The sequence below is a fragment of the Populus alba genome, chromosome 8 (assembly GCF_005239225.2).
Source record: "Populus alba chromosome 8, ASM523922v2, whole genome shotgun sequence".
Lineage (NCBI taxonomy): Eukaryota > Viridiplantae > Streptophyta > Magnoliopsida > Malpighiales > Salicaceae > Populus > Populus alba.
In genome coordinates, this window is record NC_133291.1 from 3322790 (window position 1) to 3337469 (window position 14680).

Below are 14680 nucleotides of genomic sequence, written 5' to 3' on the forward strand. Positions count from 1 at the left end.
GGGTGTTTGTTTTCATTGTGATTTAAAAAAAAAATTGTTTAATATTTTTAAATCATTTAGTTACCATAATATTAAACATTATTTTAACCTCATGAGTTAATTGCGATCATTCTTTAACCCGTCTCTGAAAAGATCACCAAATAAAATTAGAGGAAATTAATATGAAATTACCACTTAATCTTTTGATTAACAATTAAATATAACTTTCGGTATTTATTTTTGGTTTGCGCATAGATAATTATGACATGGTTTCATAAGCACCATTTTGACATGGATAACAGGATCCAGGGACCTTATTAGTAGACATGTCAAGTTGTTTTTTTTTTCCTGAGCCCGTCAACGCATGAAACGGACCAGTAGGTGGGCCTTGTAACGGCCCAATAGGTCTGAATAAAATGAACGAGGAGCCAGTTGATTCTCTTGCTGGAAAAAAACTTCTCCTGAATTATCTTGCTGCCTTTCTGGGATCAAATCCGCAGCAAAATCCAATGAAATTAAACTTTATGTTGGCGGGATCCATCCACCATCACAATTTATCTGTATAACACGCATCACATGCAATCTAGCCATCAAGAAGTAATTAATTGAATTAACCTACAAAAGTTCTCAAAGTAATGGTTTTAATTGCGATTAGTTACGATGTTATATCATTGCATACATGTAGATATTTAAATATATATTTTATAGGAAATTAACTTGATCAGAAGAATTCAACCTCTAATTACCTGACGTGAGGGACCATGATATTGAGGATCGTGGGTCTCATATGGATCTTGCATCGTTGCTTTGGTGTGAAAGCAGAACGAAATTCCGGTTCGGAAGACATCAGGATAATGCAGCAGGGGCCACTGCGCGCTATTATTTTTTTCAAAAAAATGCTTAAGACTTCACTTAATAAAACTAATTAGCAACCGTTTAATTTAACCAGCACGTTGAACGATCTTAAGAAAACAATTTGGAATATATTCTTCACGAGATAAGCACGTGAAACCCATCCCGATAGAGATTTGTCTGCTTCTTAATATTGATTTCACAGCTTAATTACATGCCCTCCATGTTAACAGAACGTAGCCGTGTTAATTAGTGGTTAATTATACGATCTTTAATTAGAGATTTTATATAATTATGTATGATTTAGAAGGAAGTAGGGGTGGGGGAAGAGAGGTGACAGGAACGGAGCAAAATAATGGGTGCCAAAAGCTGCAAAACAAGCTTCCTTTCCAACTATATATGTATCTATACAAGAAGAGTTGCTTTCTGCATGAAAACGAGTTAAAGATGATATTCTACCGAACGTTGATTAGATAGGGGAATTAGATTCCTACGCCACCAAGCCATAAACAATTATAGTTTTCATAAATTAATCTCCCGTTGCAGATGAGAGATGATCATCATCGAGATCCCTCTCGAAACATTATTTTTCCTTTTTTTCCTTTTATTTTTCAGGCGCCAGGCAGTGTTTTGAAAATCCATCTGGGTCTCCACCAGTTTAAGATATCATAAAAAAACTCTCAATATTTTTTGCATCCTGGTTTACCAGCTAGCTAGAAGCACTAAAAGATGAACTCTACTCACGCTAGAACCCTAATTAACTCTGTTAGCATTGCATTATTAATTTCCTCGTATAGAGTTTTTATTATACTTTGGTAATTTCATATACTGACTTCTATATTAGTAGCTTGTCGATTGATATTTATATATAATTAGTTGTTTAGTAATTTGAATATACTGTTATAATTTTATCTGTCTATTATCATAATCGGTATAATTATAATTATTTTAATACAAATTAATATTTATCTCATACCCTTAAAAATATTTAACTTAAATTTTATATAATTTTCACAGCATTTTTATTTTTTCAACTTGGTATCGAATTTAATTTCTTTTATTGATCAAAATTGAATATATAAAATTTCCATCATCAAACTAAAATCAAATGGTAATAATTTTCTTTGAAAAACTATATAATATGAAATTTATATTTAATTTTTTTCTTGATTCTTTTTAAGAATATTAATATGGTATCATTTTATTTCAAAATTTTATTGAAAAAAGTTTTGAAACAATTTGAAGGTTCTTGATATGAGTTGATCTAGCATATAAGATGAGTTTTTTATTTTTTGCTTTTACATTTTATCAAAAAATATTCAACATGCATATTTAATTAAATTAAAGCTTATGATATATATGAGTTTTCTATTAGTTTAAGAAATGTTTTTTTTTCATAATAAACCCATGTCAAGAAATTGGGATTTAAGGCATTTAATTGAAAGGCTTTTCTTATATTTTTCTCTTTTCAACTTGGTATCAATATTTTGATTCTTTTAAAATGTATTCATTTTGAATATTTTATTTGTGGCAATGAAGAAAGAAGGGTATATATAAAATTCTATACTTGATATTAAATAAAAATGGATAAGATGTTAACTTTTGATGCATTCAAAGCGAATGCTATCAGTTTATTATTTAAAATATATTAACTAAAATCCCAACAGTATTTTACAACAATAAAACTTCATACAATTAATTAATATTGATTTTTTTTCCCGGATCCATGCTGATTTAATTAGAAAATGGGCAAAAGTCGAAACGCGGAATGTTTAATCAATTTGCAACGAGAGAATGAAAGGGCATGCAGGGCAAAAGTGGGCAAAGTTAGAATGTTCGATTGAAGAGGTGTGTATATCTGGGCCGTTGGTTCTACAGTTCATGGACGGTGTGGATATGTTGATATTTCTCGCGTGGGAACGTGTGTGGTCTTTGTTTGACTGGCCGACGATTCTGCTTAATAGCAAACGGCTTGTCGTGTAGGAAATGCTATAAGGAAAACAACCGTCCATCCATTCATTGTTAACCTGGATTTGATTTACACATTAAACAACATGTCATCCATTCTATTGAACCTCAGTAGTAGCAGTGAGAAATCATGAACTTTTTCCTTGACTCAAATTATCCCTTGAGCTAAACATTCCAACCTCAAACACTAACCCACTCGAATTCAATCAATTCTGACCACTAAATGATCTCATAAAACATTAAAAAAAATTATAATAAAAATAATTCGAGGTTTGTTTTGAGATGATTTCTGTTTTTAAATTCTTTTTAAGAATATGTTTGTTTTAAAAAAATATATATTAAGTTGAAGTAGTGTTTTAATGTTTCTTTTGATAATTTTAATATGTTAATAATATTAAAAAAATTAAAATATTTTCATGCAATTTTTTTTTTTAAAAAAACATATTATATCACAATATCAACACACACAAAAAATACATGATACACAGCACAGTTAAACAAGATAAAGTTGATAAAACCCTAACATGCCTAAAAGTAAAGCATTGTAAAATTAAATTATTTTAAGGATGAAAATTTGGTATTTTTTTAAATTGAAAAGGTAATTTGGTTTATGAATAAATTTGAGTATTGTTGGAATATTTTTTATTAATATAAATATTTGAATTAATTTATATATATTTGAATTAATTTTATAAATCTTGAAATTATTCTCGGAATGGTTGGAATAGCTTTAATCCAAGGTAGCAATCCAGGCCATTTATTTTTCCGTTTCATTATGGATATGAACGTTATGTGATTTCTTTTGGCAGCATATTTTTCTGCAAAGTTAATAGCTGGCAATAATCAAAGGAAAGCTTGGCATAGAGTCCTGATATTTCCTTGTTTCGTATGGTCTAGAATCCGAGTCAAGGTTAATGCCTACATCATGCTTTTATTTCCTTGAAAACCTCTGCCATCAACCACACTCAAAGTATCTTGAAGATAACGGATTACGTGTGCAAATTTTGTAGATATAGATGTAGATTCCATAGTCTTGGAACCACTTATAAAAGCTAAAATAATTGAAGATATTTTTAAAATATATTTTATTTAAAAATATATTAAAATAATTTTTTATTTTTTATTTTTTTAATATCAAAATGATTTAACAAAAACTTAATTAAAAAATTCATGAAAAGCCGATGCAAACATCCCCAAACATAAACAGATACTAAAACAGAATGACAGCATAATAAAAAAATAAAAAAACATAATACTAATTGGATTGTCCTTTATCTTCAGCAAAACATGCACTATTGTTGTTCCATCTCTAAAGCGCAGGTTTTATTTCTATGTTTTAAAAATATTTTAAAAAAAATTTAATTTTTTTATTAATTTAAAATTAATATGTTTTTAGTGTTTTTAAATCATTTTAATATGTTAATATTAAAAATAATTTAAAAAATAAAAAAATATTATTAACATATATTTTAATATAAAATATTATTTAAAAAATAATTATAATCACATTATCAAACAAATAGAATTCGTGATTGATGCCTTTTCTTTTGACGTCCGGACATCCTTATTCCACCCTCTCTCGTCTTATTTATGTGCAACACCGTTAGTTTCTTCAATAAGCTTCCTTCTTCCTTACCTTTCAACAAAAACAGCTGCTTTGAAATTTCATAATAATAATTTTTTAAAATAAATTAAAATAACATATTTTTTTATTTTTAAAAAATTATTTTTAATGCCAACATATTAACATAATCTCAAAATAAAAAATAATAATTTTAAATATATATTTTTAAAAAAAATTATCTAACCCACCTAAAACACAATGCCAAATATATGCAAATAGGCCTGTTCATAGTTCAGTTCGGTTCGGTTTGAACCACAAAAACCAACCGAACTGAGGGATTCAAATTTTTGAAAAATCAAACCGAACCGAACCGAATTCCGGTTCAAACCGAACCAGTTCGGTTCGGTTAACTTTGGTTTTTTGGCTTTAAAATCGGGAAACCTAATCACCTGAATTCCTAAAATCCAAATGCCAAACATGAAAACTATACAATAGATTTCTTTCACAAAAGGATATTTTGCATAAGATAATCCCTAATAGCTCCATTTAATTCTCAATGTATAATAATAAACAAAAAACCAAATCTAAAGAAATCCCAACATTCTCAGCAACATGAACATAATTAATAAAAAAGTCAATCCTCTAAAAAAACTCTAGTTGCAGAAGAAAGTTCAATGGAATAAATAAATCAAAATCAAGCAGATCTAACAACTCGATCAAAATAGAAAGGAGAAAGACGATGAATGGACTTTGTACTGAGAATTGAGCTCTTCTTTGAGCTCAAGGATTTCACCTTTCTTAGTCGTTGAGAAAAACTTTGAATCGTGACAGCTCATGTCTGCCTACTTGTTTGGCTCTGCAAATTTGCAAATGGTGAAAGACAGATATGCGAGCGAGAAATAGAACAAAGACCGAAATGTGAAGTGAAGAGAGAAGCCAAGGAAATGGATATGTGGGTTTTTGTTAGAAGAGACAGATATAGGGGTAGAGACGCAGAATGGATAAAAATTAAAAGGGAAATGAAGTAGGGAAAACTAGTCTCTGGTCTGGGCGGCAACGAATGTAATATTATTAGGGTTAGGTTAACTGAAGACTAGTATTTATAGGTCTTTTATTTTATGGTTGGTGACTTGGTTCGGTTCGGTTCACCGGTTTCTATTGTAAAACCGAAACTGAACCGAACCGGTAAGATTTTATGGTTTTAAAAATCGGTTTAATCGGTTTTCCATCTCGGTTCGGTTTTCTCGGTTAATCGGTTTTTTTGAACACCCCTATATGCAAGATCAACGAGCATAACTTTTAGAAGAAAAGAAAAGGGAAACACCGAATATTCAGTAGTCAATACATTGAGAACTCAATCAACCTTAGCACACAGAAACGCTTAGTAAGCGTGTTTGATAGTGTGATAGCGGTTATTTTTTAAATAACTTTTCATGCCGAAATATATGTTAATGATTTTTTTTTATTTTTTAAAAATTATTTTTAACATCAACATATCAAAACGATCTAAAAAGTACAAACCGTATTAAATTTTAGCAAAAAAACTTTTGAATATTTTGAAAACGTAGTTTCAACCGCGTTCCTAAACACTACCTAATTTGACAAGTCTAAGCTCTAAGCATCAAGAAGAAAGAAATTTTGATTCACTGTTGGAGCCCTCGCAACCAGCCTCAATTCTTTTTTAAACAGTGCATGAACACAAGGAAAACCTTGATTAATAGCAAACCATGCATGTAGGCGGATTCCACGATTATATATTTATCAAGTGTGCAACCTCTCTCCATATATTCCGTACACAATGAAACTATTTAATATTCGAATTCAATCCAGGCAGGATGCCAAAACTTAAATTGTTAAGATTGATGTGGTAAATTCATCTTGCAGTTGAAGGTGCCTGCTCGAGTATTTCCAGAATTTTTGTGCTGATTGGTTCACTATCTAGTCGCGAATGGTGATTAGCTAGTTGCACGTTCTGTTGAGTCCACCTTTTAATAATAGTCTACTTAAACAAGCTGAGCGCCAACCAGAGAGAAAAAGTGAAGACATCGTGGCAAGACCAAGGAAACATGTATGTTTCGTAGGAAAGGGGAGATGTCAAATAATCCCTGAAAAATATATTACCATACTTGGTCATAATATTCAAAAAGATCGACAGACCTAGTTAATTTCTCCAATGGCTGGAGTTGTCTCGCTGCCAACAAACAGAGGAACTTCATCGTGCAACCTGCCAGCACCCTGATCAATCTTGGCAATGATTGTATTGCTCGCCTAATCAATAGCATCTTCAATGTTCTTGTCATCTTCAACCAGTTTCAAACTGATATTATTATATCCAACGCAGTTTCTGATGTTGTGGGCATTATCCAACACATTTTTCGCCTCTACCATGTTCTTGTGCTTTTCATCTTCAGCCTTGTACGTCTCAGCCTTCTGAGCCATCTTCTCAATCTTTTTTTTGGACCACTGGTCACATCCTCACCTGACACAATCAAGATGCCATTTGCATCAATATCAAAAGTTACCTTGATCTAAGGAACACCCCTGGGTGCTGGAGGAAATCCCGAGAGCTAAAACTGCCAGGCAAGTTGATGCCCCAAGTTCTTGTTCTCTCTCCTTTATAAACCTTGATCAAGAAACCAGGATGACCATCCGAGTAGGTGCATAAAACTTCTTCCTTCTTTGTGGGAAATGTGGTGTTTCTGGGATCAAAACAATCACAATACCACCAGCAGTTTCCAACCCAGGGACAGGAATTACATCCAGAAGCAACAGATCTTGCATTTTCTCATTATCTTCACCACTCAAGACAGCAGCACCGTAGGCAACTGCCTCATCTGGATTGATGTTCTTGTAGAGATCCTTCCCAATGAAAAAATATTGCAATAAATGTTGCACCATGGGAATCCTATCGGAACCACCAATAAGAACAATATCATTGATGCTGCTTTTGTCCATCTTGGCATCCCTCAAACACTTCTCCACTAGCTTCAAATCCATCTCAATGTTAGCTTGAGTAGAGGATGAGAGGCTCCTCTTCATCCTCTCAGTACTCAACCTCTTGAGGGCCATGGCATTTCCCCTGCTATCCTTCTCTTTATTCCTCTTTCAAAATTCCTGAACAAAGTGCTTCATCATTCTGTTATCAAAGTGATCCTCACCTTCATGGCGGGAGTCTCCAGCAGTGGCCTTGACCTAAGAGATATTCCCTTTAATAGTAAGCAAGGTGACATCAACAGTACCACCAACCAAGTCAAGCTTTCCTCTCAACAACAATAATTGCCCTCTTTTCAAGATCACAAGCCATTGCAGTAGCAGTGGGCTCATTAATGATATGCATGATATGAGACCAGCAATCTTGCCTGCATCAGTTGTGGCCTGTCGTTGAGGGACATTGAAGGAGGCAGGGGCGATGAGTATTGCAAGCTTCATCGCAGTGCCAAGGGAAGCCCATGCAATTTGATGCATCTTTAAGAGGACCATTGAAGATATTTCTTCAGCTGCGAACTATTTCTCTTCACCGTTGTAGTTGAACACAATCAAGGGCTTGTCAGGAGGAACTTCAAGGACTTTTAATGGCCACTGTTGGATATTGCTCTGCACAAAAGTATCACTAAATCTCCTGCCAATCCACATTGTCGCATCCTTTAACATATACATATAGATGTCTAAAACCCCATCAAAAAATGAAAAAAACTCGAAAGCAAGAACAGTTAAATTTGACTAAAAAGTTATTTAGTTAGAATCAACAGGGTCCAAAATTTGAACACTAATTGAAAATGGTGTCGATGGGATTCATAACAGTCTGGTTCGTAGCAGCATCACCAATCAGACGCTCTATACCAGTGAAGGCAACACAAGAAGACGTCATTCTGTTATCTTGATCATTTGGTACGTTCTCCACTATGTCCTGTTGACAAACACCAACGCATGAGTACATTGTCCACATATCAATTCCGATCGCCGGTCCATCTAGACCATATCCCATTCTTCTTGATTTGATTAGTATTTTGATCGGGTTTGATATTGTGATACTTAGTTTTTTTTACTTAAAATATATTAATATAATATTTTTTATATTTTAAACATAGCAAATCTGTAAAAAAAATATATATATATAACAAATCAAAATAACAAAAAAACATTAAAAAAGATATTAATTTGAAGATTTTTCAAATTCAAAATAAAAGCAAGAGAGAGAGACACGTAGCAAAAGCAGAAACGTGCATCATCAACATATTCAAAGATCAAAACAGACCTCCGATGGTTCTTCATCTCCGTATGTGCCCCTCCCATCAGATGGAGAAACTTCATCTTCCATTAACGTACCCATACAAGCACCATCGCTCCTATAAATCTTCGCAATGATTGGATTGCAGATGCTCTCAAGCTCCCCCAACTTGCCATCGAAATCATCTTTCCTTGCAAGCTGGTTGCCATCCAGCCACTTCATGGCCTGGTCAATGGCACCTTCAATCTTGTTCTTGTCACCTGTGGCCAGCTTTGAACTTCTCTTCTCATCCCCAATTGTTATTCTCATGTTGCGGACATAAATCTCCAATTCATTCTTTGCCTCGGCCCACTTCTTGTGCTTTTCATCTTCAGACTTGTACCTTTCGGCCTCGTGGACCATCTTCTGAATTTCTTTTTCGGACCACCTGCCCCTGTCATTGGTGATTTTGATCCTTTTCTTCTGACCACTGGTCTCATCCTCAGCTGATACATTCAAGATACCATTTGTATCAATGTCAAAGGTTATTCTGATCTGAGGAACACCTTTGGGTGCTGGAGCAATACCAGAGAGCTCAAATGTGCCCAGTAAGTTGTTGTCCCTAGTCCTTGTTCTCTCTCCCTCATAGATCTTGATCAAGACAGCAGTTTGATTGTCTGCGTAGGTGGAGAAAAAACCCTCCTTTTTTGTGGGAAGCGTAGTGTTCCTTCCTATCAAAACATCCATAACACCGCCAGCAATTTCCAACCCGAGGGACAGGGGTACAACATCCAGAAGCAGCATGTCTTGCACCACCTCATTGCCTCCGCCAGTCAAGATAGTAGCCTGAACAGCAGCACCATAGGCAACTGCCTCATCAGGATTGATGCTCTTGCACAGCTCTTTGCCATTGAAAAAGTATTGCAGTAGTAGCTGCACCTTGGGAATCCGGCTAGAACCACCAACAAGAACAACATCATCGATGTTGTTTTTATCCATATCACAATCCCTCAAACACTTTTTCACCAGCTGCAAACACCTTCTAAAGAGATCCGTGTTCAGCTCCTCGAATCTTGCACGAGTAATGGTGGAATAAAAGTCAATACCTTCACACAATGAATCGATCTCAATGTTAGTTTGAACATCACGTGAGAGACTCCTCTTGGCCCTCTCACAAGCAGTTCGCAACCGCCTAAGAGCTGAAGGATCTCCACTAATGTCCTTCTTTTTCCTCCTTTTGAATTCCTGAACAAAGTAATTCACCAATCTGTTGTCAAAGTCCTCGCCTCCAAGGTGAGAGTCTCCAGCTGTGGCCAGCACTTCAACTATACGGTCTTCAATGACAAGCAACGAGACATCACAAGTACCGCCCCCTAAATCAAAGACCAGCACATTCTTCGCACCATAGTTTATATCCATGTGAAGACCATAAGCCATGGCAGCGGCGGTGGGCTCGTTAACAATACGCATGACATTAAAACCAGCAATCAAACCAGCATCTTTTGTGGCCTGCCGTTGAGAGTCAATGAAGTAGGCAGGAACAGTAATCACTGCATTCTTCACACTTTTGCCGATGAAAGCTTCAGCAATCTCACCCATCTTTCGGAGTACCATCGCCGAAATCTCTTCAGCAGCAAACTGCCTCTCTTCACTCTTGTAATTAACCACAATCATGGGCTTGTCACGAGGACCCGCAACAACCTTGAACGGCCAGTGCTGGATATCACTCTGAACAGCAACGTCACTAAATCTCATACCAATTAACCTTTTTGCATCTGTATTACATTTAACAACACTATTTTTCAGTATAAAATTTAATTTCCTCTAGCATAAACATAAACTAACAGTGAGGAAACAGAGCTTTCTATGAAATCCTTCGTTCTTGTACAACACTAGCACGCAGAAACATGAGCCATACGAAGCATAAAATGAACTAAATCTAAAAAAGAATACTGCAAAGTAACTTTTTCTTAAGAATACCAACCGAATATGGTGTTGACAGGGTTGGAAACAACCTGGTTCTTTGCAGCTTCACCAATCAAACGCTCCGTGTCAGTGAAGGCAACACAAGAAGGCGTCATTCTGTTGCCTTGATCATTTGGTATAATCTCAACTCTTCCATTTTGCCAAACCCCAACGCAAGAATACGTTGTCCCCAAATCAATCCCAATCGCTGTAGAATCGTCAGTTTCCATTAGCTAGAAAACCAATTGATCATCAAAACTTGAAAAAAAAAAAAGATCAAGGAAGTTTAGGGCAAAAAAAATGAGTCAACGCGCAGTTGAATGAATTTAAAATGCATATAAAATTTACTGCTGCATTGTATTTATTATATACCTGCTGTGCCTGGATTATATTAGAAAAATGGCAGCCGAAGCAACTCGGCAGTGCAGGTTGCTTCTCCGAAATCACCGGCTTTTAATTAATTTATTTATTCACTCTCAATTCCAGGCAAGACACCATTTCCTCGCAGACATTGAATTGACCCTACAGTTATTGCAATCGCAGTGGGTAATCAAGGGGTGTTTGAGAGCATTTTTTAAAATAGATAATTACTTAAGCAATATAATATGTATTTTTTATTTCATTTTTTTTACTTACGAACTTTTTACTTGAAAATAATCTAATAATAAAAATATATTTTTCAGCTAATTTTAAGATTTTCTACTTCTAAAGTTAAATTTATTGAACAGTATAAAAAGAATTCATTCAATGTTTCAAAATACTTTGGGTCTTTTTTTATAAGGTTTTTTAGGTTGTTTTTTTTATTGTAAAATTTTATGTTTACTAAAATAATTTTTAATTCTAACTATTAGATTGACTGAAATCTTACAATATCATGTAAAATCTCAAATCAATTCAACACCAAAAAGGCCTTACAATAAGGTTTAAAAACGACCGCGCATGATTTATATTAGTTTTGTAGTTGGTTTATAATTTTTTTATTTTATATGTAACTTTTTTATTAATTTTTTTAAAAAAATTTAGGATGTTTTCACCTATTGTAAAAGGGGTTATTTAGATTGAAAAAATGGTATCTAGATGATTTTTTTTTCAAATTTGATTTTTATTTTTAACATTGACAAATTAAAAATTATTAAAAAACACTAAAACAAATATTATTTTAATAAATTTTCAAACAACAAACACTTTCGAAAAGCACCTAACATCCCTTGAATCTCATTATTCTCCAATTTCGGCTTGCTTTACTCTTTTTTTTTTTTATTTATGGTTCAACTATATTTTTGATAAACTTTGAATATGTTTCTTTTCAAAATATTTTTTATGTTTTTAGATCGTTTTGATATGCTAATATAAATAATAAATTTTAACAAATAAAAAAATATTATTTAAAAATACAAATTCTAACACAATCCCAAACTAGCTTTGAAATTTCAAAATATTTTCGCCGATCAATCATGGATTTTAAAATGTTTTCTGTGCTTTAGGCCTGTACTTTGAATTGAGCATTCCAGATCGGTCTTGCTAATGTAAATTCAAGCCTGTTTGTTGTTGAGCCCATAACTTCACTTTTGATTTCAGACAATGAAATGGTTTTTGTTTTTTTACATAACCATTAAATAAAATAAACAATACATAACCTCCTCAGCTATTTGCTTCTTTCTTTCAGCAATTTAACCCAACATCAAATCCAGCCTAAATAATAAAGAAATCGAAGAAAATGTCAAAACAGTACGGTAATACAGCTGAGTGTAAACTTTTCGACAAAGATGACTTCTGCACTACTTTGTCAAGTTAATTGCTAGATCAATTCAACTACGGAGGCAGGCATGCATGCCCGTTACAAAGAACTTGGAATGAAAGCAGAGATGCACTGCTATGCGAGAACATTACTCCAATAATTTAATTCAGGTCTAAGTCAAGGAGAAGTGAAAACAACGGTTTGAAAAAGAAACAGTAACAAATCTTGCTACAAAAAATAATCAGGTTAGGTCTTCCAGACCGCCGAACTCGATCCCACCCGCTAGCTCGGTGTAAGAGAAATCTGCTATAAAGAATGTTCATCTTCATAGAAGTTTGATTATCAAAGAGCAGAACATCGATATCACAGCCTGCTGAAAATTGAAACGAATTTGACTGTAAACACCGTCAAGTCCACGTCCTGAAGTTTCATCCAAATGTTATTACAATTTATGGCTGCTAATGGATCCAAATATATATGAGTATATACGTGACTGCAAAGAGATTAAATATTGGTCTCTCGTAAGAAAATTTATATCGGTTGTCAAATTTATTACTCTCATGAAAAACAATACTGGCTTCTTAGCCTTCTTATGCGTGTTCCCTTCACTTGGATGTGTGATATTTTGTTGAAGCTCCGGTGGGCTGCCTGAGAATCCTGCTAGAGGACATTAGTGCGGCGCAGAGTTGCAACTCCAAGGCTGTGGAGGAGGTAACTGTTTCTTCCCAGAGCTTTCGCTCTTGCATGAATGATTTATTTGAAAAAATAATTACCCTTGGCAGAAATCGAAATGTCGTTCAATTATTCAAGGGCATTGAACCATTTCATTGAAAAGTTATTTCGGTAGAATCAATAGAGTCCAAAATTTGACTAAAAAGTTATTTCGTTAGAATCAATAGGGTCCAAAATTTGAACACTAATTGAAAACGGTGTAGATGGGATTCATAACAACCTGATTCATAGTAGCATCACCAATCAGACTCTCTATACTAGTGAAGGCATCACAAGATAGCATCATTCTGTTATCTTGATCGTTCTCCACTATGTCATGTTGCCAAACACCAACGCATGAGTATGGTGTCCCAATATCAATTTTCAAAGAACAATACAGACCTCCGATGGTTTTTAATCTCTGTATGTGCCCCTCCCACATTACCTTGTGTTTAATTTTATAAATAAATAAAGATGATGAGATTTGAACTCGTGACCACTAGGTCATTAAAGCTCTGATACCATGTCAAAGAACCATCTCAACCCAATAGCTTAAGCTGTTAGGTGAGGTCCCAAGATATGATTTATATTATTCTCTAACACAATATCATTAATGCTGCTTTTGTCTATCTTGGCATCCCTCGAACACTTCTCCACCAGCTTCAAATCCATCTCAATGTTAGCTTGAGTAGAGGAAGAGAGGCTCCTCTTCATCCTCTCACAAGCAGTACTCAACCTCTTGAGGGCCATGGCATTTCCCCTGCTATCCTTCTCCTTATTCCTCTTCCAAAATTCCTGAACAAAGTGCTTCATCATTCTGTTATCAAAGTCCTCACCTCCAAGGCGGGAGTCTCCAGCAGTGGCCTTCACCTAAGAGACATTCTCTTTAATAGTAAGCAGGGTGACATCAAAAGTACCACCACCCAAGTCAAACATTCCTCTCAACAACAATAATTGCCCTCATTTCAAGATCATAAGCCATTGCAGCAGCAGTGGGCTCATTAATGATATGCATGACATGAGACCAGCAATCTTGCCTGCATCAGCTGTGGCCTGTCATTGAGGGACATTGAAGTAGGCAGGGGCAATGAGTATTGCAAGCTTCATCGCAGTGCCAGGGGAAGCCTATGCAATTTGATGCATCTTTAAGAGGATCCTTGAAGATATTTCTTCAGCTGCAAACTATTTCTCTTCACCGTTGTAGTTGACCACAATCAAGGGCTTGTCACGAGGAACTTCAAGGACTTTTAATGGCCACTGTTGGATATTGCTCTGCACAAAAGTATCCCTAAATCTTCTGCCAATCCACCTTTTCGCATCTTTTAACATATAGATGTCTAAAACCCTCATCAAAAAAAGATTAAAACTCGAAAGCAAGAACAGTTAAATTTGACTATAAAGTTATTTAGTTAGAATTAACAGGATCTAAAATTTGAACAGTAACCGAAAATGATGTTGATGGGATTCATAACAGCCTGGTTGATAGCAACATCACCAATCAGACGTTCTATACCAGTGAAGGTAGCACAAGATGTCATTCTGTTACCTTGATCATTTGATACGTTCTCCACTATGTTCTGCTGCCAAACACCAACGCATGAGTACGATGTCCACATATCAATTTTTGATTGCCGGTCCATCCAGATCATATCCCATTCTTCTTGATTTGATCAGTATTTTGATCGCGTTTGATATT

At 34.7% G+C, this 14680-nt stretch overlaps 2 protein-coding genes and 1 pseudogene across 5 annotated transcripts; all 3 read right to left on the reverse strand.

Moving 5' to 3' along the window:
• Positions 1-6462: 6462 nt before the first annotated feature.
• LOC118052384 (heat shock cognate 70 kDa protein 2-like) lies at positions 6463-8020 on the reverse strand (annotated as a pseudogene).
• On the reverse strand, positions 6463-11055 carry LOC118052155 (heat shock cognate 70 kDa protein 2). Of its 4 annotated transcripts, none has more exons than XM_073410684.1 (4): positions 10908-11055; positions 10555-10768; positions 8619-10345; positions 6463-8270 (listed from the first exon to the last, which is right to left on the reverse strand). In XM_073410684.1, the coding sequence occupies exons 2-4, from the start codon at positions 10763-10765 to the stop codon at positions 8130-8132; spliced, it is 2079 nt and encodes a 692-aa protein (XP_073266785.1). In that variant the 5' UTR covers positions 10766-10768; positions 10908-11055; the 3' UTR covers positions 6463-8129. The 4 variants fall into 4 exon arrangements, with proteins under 4 accessions (XP_073266785.1, XP_034918886.1, XP_034918885.1 ...); XM_035062995.2 differs by having other exon boundaries at positions 10555-10743; positions 10908-11054; XM_035062994.2 differs by lacking the exon at positions 10908-11055 and having other exon boundaries at positions 10555-10846.
• A 2134-nt stretch (positions 11056-13189) lies between these two features.
• On the reverse strand, positions 13190-14624 carry LOC118052159 (heat shock cognate 70 kDa protein-like). The gene is made up of 5 exons (XM_073410883.1): positions 14429-14624; positions 14168-14321; positions 14010-14085; positions 13586-13854; positions 13190-13262 (listed from the first exon to the last, which is right to left on the reverse strand). The coding sequence occupies exons 1-5, from the start codon at positions 14622-14624 to the stop codon at positions 13190-13192; spliced, it is 768 nt and encodes a 255-aa protein (XP_073266984.1).
• Positions 14625-14680: the final 56 nt, after the last annotated feature.

Bases quoted from the DNA above. Each gene is read 5' to 3' on its own strand.
- LOC118052159 (XM_073410883.1), bottom strand. From the start codon at position 14,624: ATGGACCGGCAATCAAAAATTGATATGTGGACATCGTACTCATGCGTT. The intron at 13,855-14,009 runs GTCTCATGTCAT...AATGTCTCTTAG, and splicing joins TGATGCAGGCAAGATTGCTG to GTGAAGGCCACTGCTGGAGA. The intron at 13,263-13,585 runs GTTAGAGAATAA...TGCCTTCACTAG, and splicing joins AGCAGCATTAATGATATTGT to TATAGAGAGTCTGATTGGTG.
- LOC118052155 (XM_073410684.1), bottom strand. From the start codon at position 10,765: ATGGAAACTGACGATTCTACAGCGATTGGGATTGATTTGGGGACAACG. The intron at 10,346-10,554 runs GTTGGTATTCTT...AATGTAATACAG, and splicing joins CCCTGTCAACACCATATTCG to ATGCAAAAAGGTTAATTGGT. The intron at 8,271-8,618 runs GTCTGTTTTGAT...GTTTGTCAACAG, and splicing joins GAGATGAAGAACCATCGGAG to GACATAGTGGAGAACGTACC.